This window comes from Nicotiana tomentosiformis, chromosome 6, assembly GCF_000390325.3.
Source record: "Nicotiana tomentosiformis chromosome 6, ASM39032v3, whole genome shotgun sequence".
NCBI classification, from domain to species: Eukaryota; Viridiplantae; Streptophyta; class Magnoliopsida; order Solanales; family Solanaceae; genus Nicotiana; species Nicotiana tomentosiformis.
This window is the reverse complement of record NC_090817.1, coordinates 111,166,075-111,168,668: the sequence shown is the minus strand read 5'-3', so window position 1 is coordinate 111,168,668 and position 2,594 is coordinate 111,166,075. Positions and strand designations below refer to the sequence as shown.

At 35.6% G+C, this 2,594-nt stretch overlaps 1 protein-coding gene across 1 annotated transcript; it reads right to left on the bottom strand.

Annotated features, from left to right (window-relative positions):
* Positions 1-200: 200 nt before the first annotated feature.
* LOC104090956 (protein MKS1-like) lies at positions 201-1,361 on the bottom strand. The gene has a single exon (XM_009596178.4). It carries the CDS (start codon positions 1,262-1,264, stop codon positions 563-565), a length of 702 nt encoding a protein of 233 aa, XP_009594473.1. The 5' UTR covers positions 1,265-1,361; the 3' UTR covers positions 201-562.
* Positions 1,362-2,594: the final 1,233 nt, after the last annotated feature.

Here is a 2,594-nt window from a genome sequence, read left to right as displayed (position 1 = left end):
GATGAATCTATCTTTTGCCAGCCCACAAATATCAAACATCATTTTTTTAGCTAAGCTGGCCAACAAACTTTTCGCTTTTTGATTCTTTTATTTATTTATTTTAAGCTTAAGTCAAAATCTCAAAAAGAAATAAATTTAATTTGTCATATCGATAATCCAAACTGCCAAAGACTTTGTCTTCATTTTTTACTTTATTCCAATTTTGAAAAGCACCCTACAATATATTCCGATATAATCGCAAGGAAACAAGGAGGTGAATTTAATAGATTACGGATGTTGTGTTGAGAAATTACAAGCCAAAAATTATATTACCAAAAACAATGTTGGTATCAAAGACACTAATATGTGTTACGTGTATCACAACGGAGAAATAGAAATTCTATATATGACCCAAGAGTGCTTCTCCTCAATTTTCGTGAGGAAAAAAAAAGATAAAGAACTTCCTACCAATGAGAAGTCTTCCCAGTGAATGTCACCCTTTACAATAATTGGAACTCCATAGACTTGAAATGTGACATTCGAGCAGAAGTCTCCATATTTGTGTTTCTTTCTCAATATATTGTTAAATATCAAAGAGGTTACTGAAAAGGTCTAAAGATGGAGTACCTGGAGACAGAATTATTCTAGGTGAAATAAAATTTGAAGGGCTAGACAAGTAACTATGTCCAAAATAATTCCTGTTACTGTGTAATACAGGACTTAAATCATTGAAAAATCCAAGAGGATTTGGATCAGATAGTGGTGAGAAGAAATTTGATGGTATAGGTGGAAGAGAAGCTGGATTTGGAGATAAAATACCTGGAAAAAGTCCACTACTTCTTTCGACTTCTCTATTTGTCTCTATCCCTTCAACCATTTCAATGTCACAAATTTGTGGTTTTTTCCCTTCTAGGGTTCTTGTTTTCTCTATCGAAGCAAACCTAGCTGCTGGAGATATCGCACCGATATTCATATTTTGTTGAAAAGGGAATGAAGAGGACGAGGAGGAAAATGAGGACGAGGAATCTGGTCCCGGTCCAGTGAGTCTTTGGACTAATGTCATGAACTCACTAGGGTTTGCATGGATTACCTTAGGGGACACGGTGTATATTATAACTGGCGGTTGTGGCGGAGCTTGAGGTGGTAGCTGGTGGTGTTGCTGATGTGGCACCACCGGCGGTTTTCTTATCTTATGTGAATCTTTACGTACTTTAAGAGGTGTTGGCCGGGGGCCTTGGAGCTCTCTTTTCGGCGACTTTCCGGCGGGGTGTTCCGGTGGATCCATTTGGAAATGAAGAGTCAATTATTGAGAAGAAGTTAAGAAGTTACAGGCAATAGTAGATGAGGAGGAAGAGGTGGTGAAAATGAGGGGAAAAGCACACTTGTTTAAGGCAAATACTAGAAAATATAAGGTGACAATAATATTTAAAGGGAGCAAGTCAATGGAGTGATAAAGTTGATAATAAAACGAGACAAAAGCAATAAACAATCATAAATTTTATTTTCCATGCAAATTTAATAATCCACTACTTGCATATAATATGTATAGCATTTGTATGTAGGCTTTTAATAATGCCGGTTTCGTATTGTTAGAAAGAGTTGAACTTGTCCACGGAGAAAAAGGCTGGTGGGAAATAGTCAACTTTTTGTGATGTGGTTTGATGATGGTCGACGACAGTACACGTATGCAAGTAAAGCTTGTATGAATTATATAAGAAGAAGGAGTAGATTATTAGTATATATTAAGAAGCCAAGTTGAGATAAGAGGTGGTTCTATAAGCGAACAGCCTATTTAATAGATTGGGATAGTCAATTATAATAGATAGACTAATGATATTTTCCGCTTTGGGTTTAGGCTCGTACGATTTTAAAATGCGTCACTAACAGAGGCGGAGCCAAAATTTTAATTTTATGAGTTCTGAAATTATTACGGAACCTAACTCGTCTAAGTCATTGGGTTTGTAATTAAATATTTATATATATTTAATAAATTTTCTATTATAAATACAATGTTTAAGCAAAAGTGACTAGGTTTGACCGAACTCGCACCTAATGAACTAGCTCCGTCTTTAATCACTAGGGTCTAAGGCCTACTTACTTATATACCCAGCATATCTCCCGTGTTTTGTCAATATGAGATTTTTTTTTTTTTTTTTGTGCTAAGGAAAGGAATAATTTATATTAAAGCACTAAAACAATTCTAGTTATTGTTGATACATAACATAGGGATAGATCGCATAGCGATTGTCCCCGGTCTGTCTTTATTGAAAGCATGTAAAACAAAGGCCTGTGGAATTTTCCAGTAGATTATGTTGTCTTCCTCCATCGTTGTTGATTGCATGGTGCGTCCATACTTTGCTAGAGCGTCAGCCACATAGTTGCCTTCCCTGTAAATGCGGTTTATAGACTCCGATCCAATAGCATCAAGAAGAAAACTGCAATCATTAAGGAGATGTGAGAATCGCGGTTGTTCAATCTTAAATAAATTACATAATATCTGTGAATCATCGATATGAGATTTATCTAAGATGTCAAGCTATCTAAATTAAGTTAGACATACAGTCTTTGATGCTTCTAGAACAACATGTATTTCTGTTGCTCTTATGTCATAAGTA

Bases quoted from the DNA above. Each gene is read 5' to 3' on its own strand.
- LOC104090956 (XM_009596178.4), bottom strand. From the start codon at position 1,264: ATGGATCCACCGGAACACCCCGCCGGAAAGTCGCCGAAAAGAGAGCTC.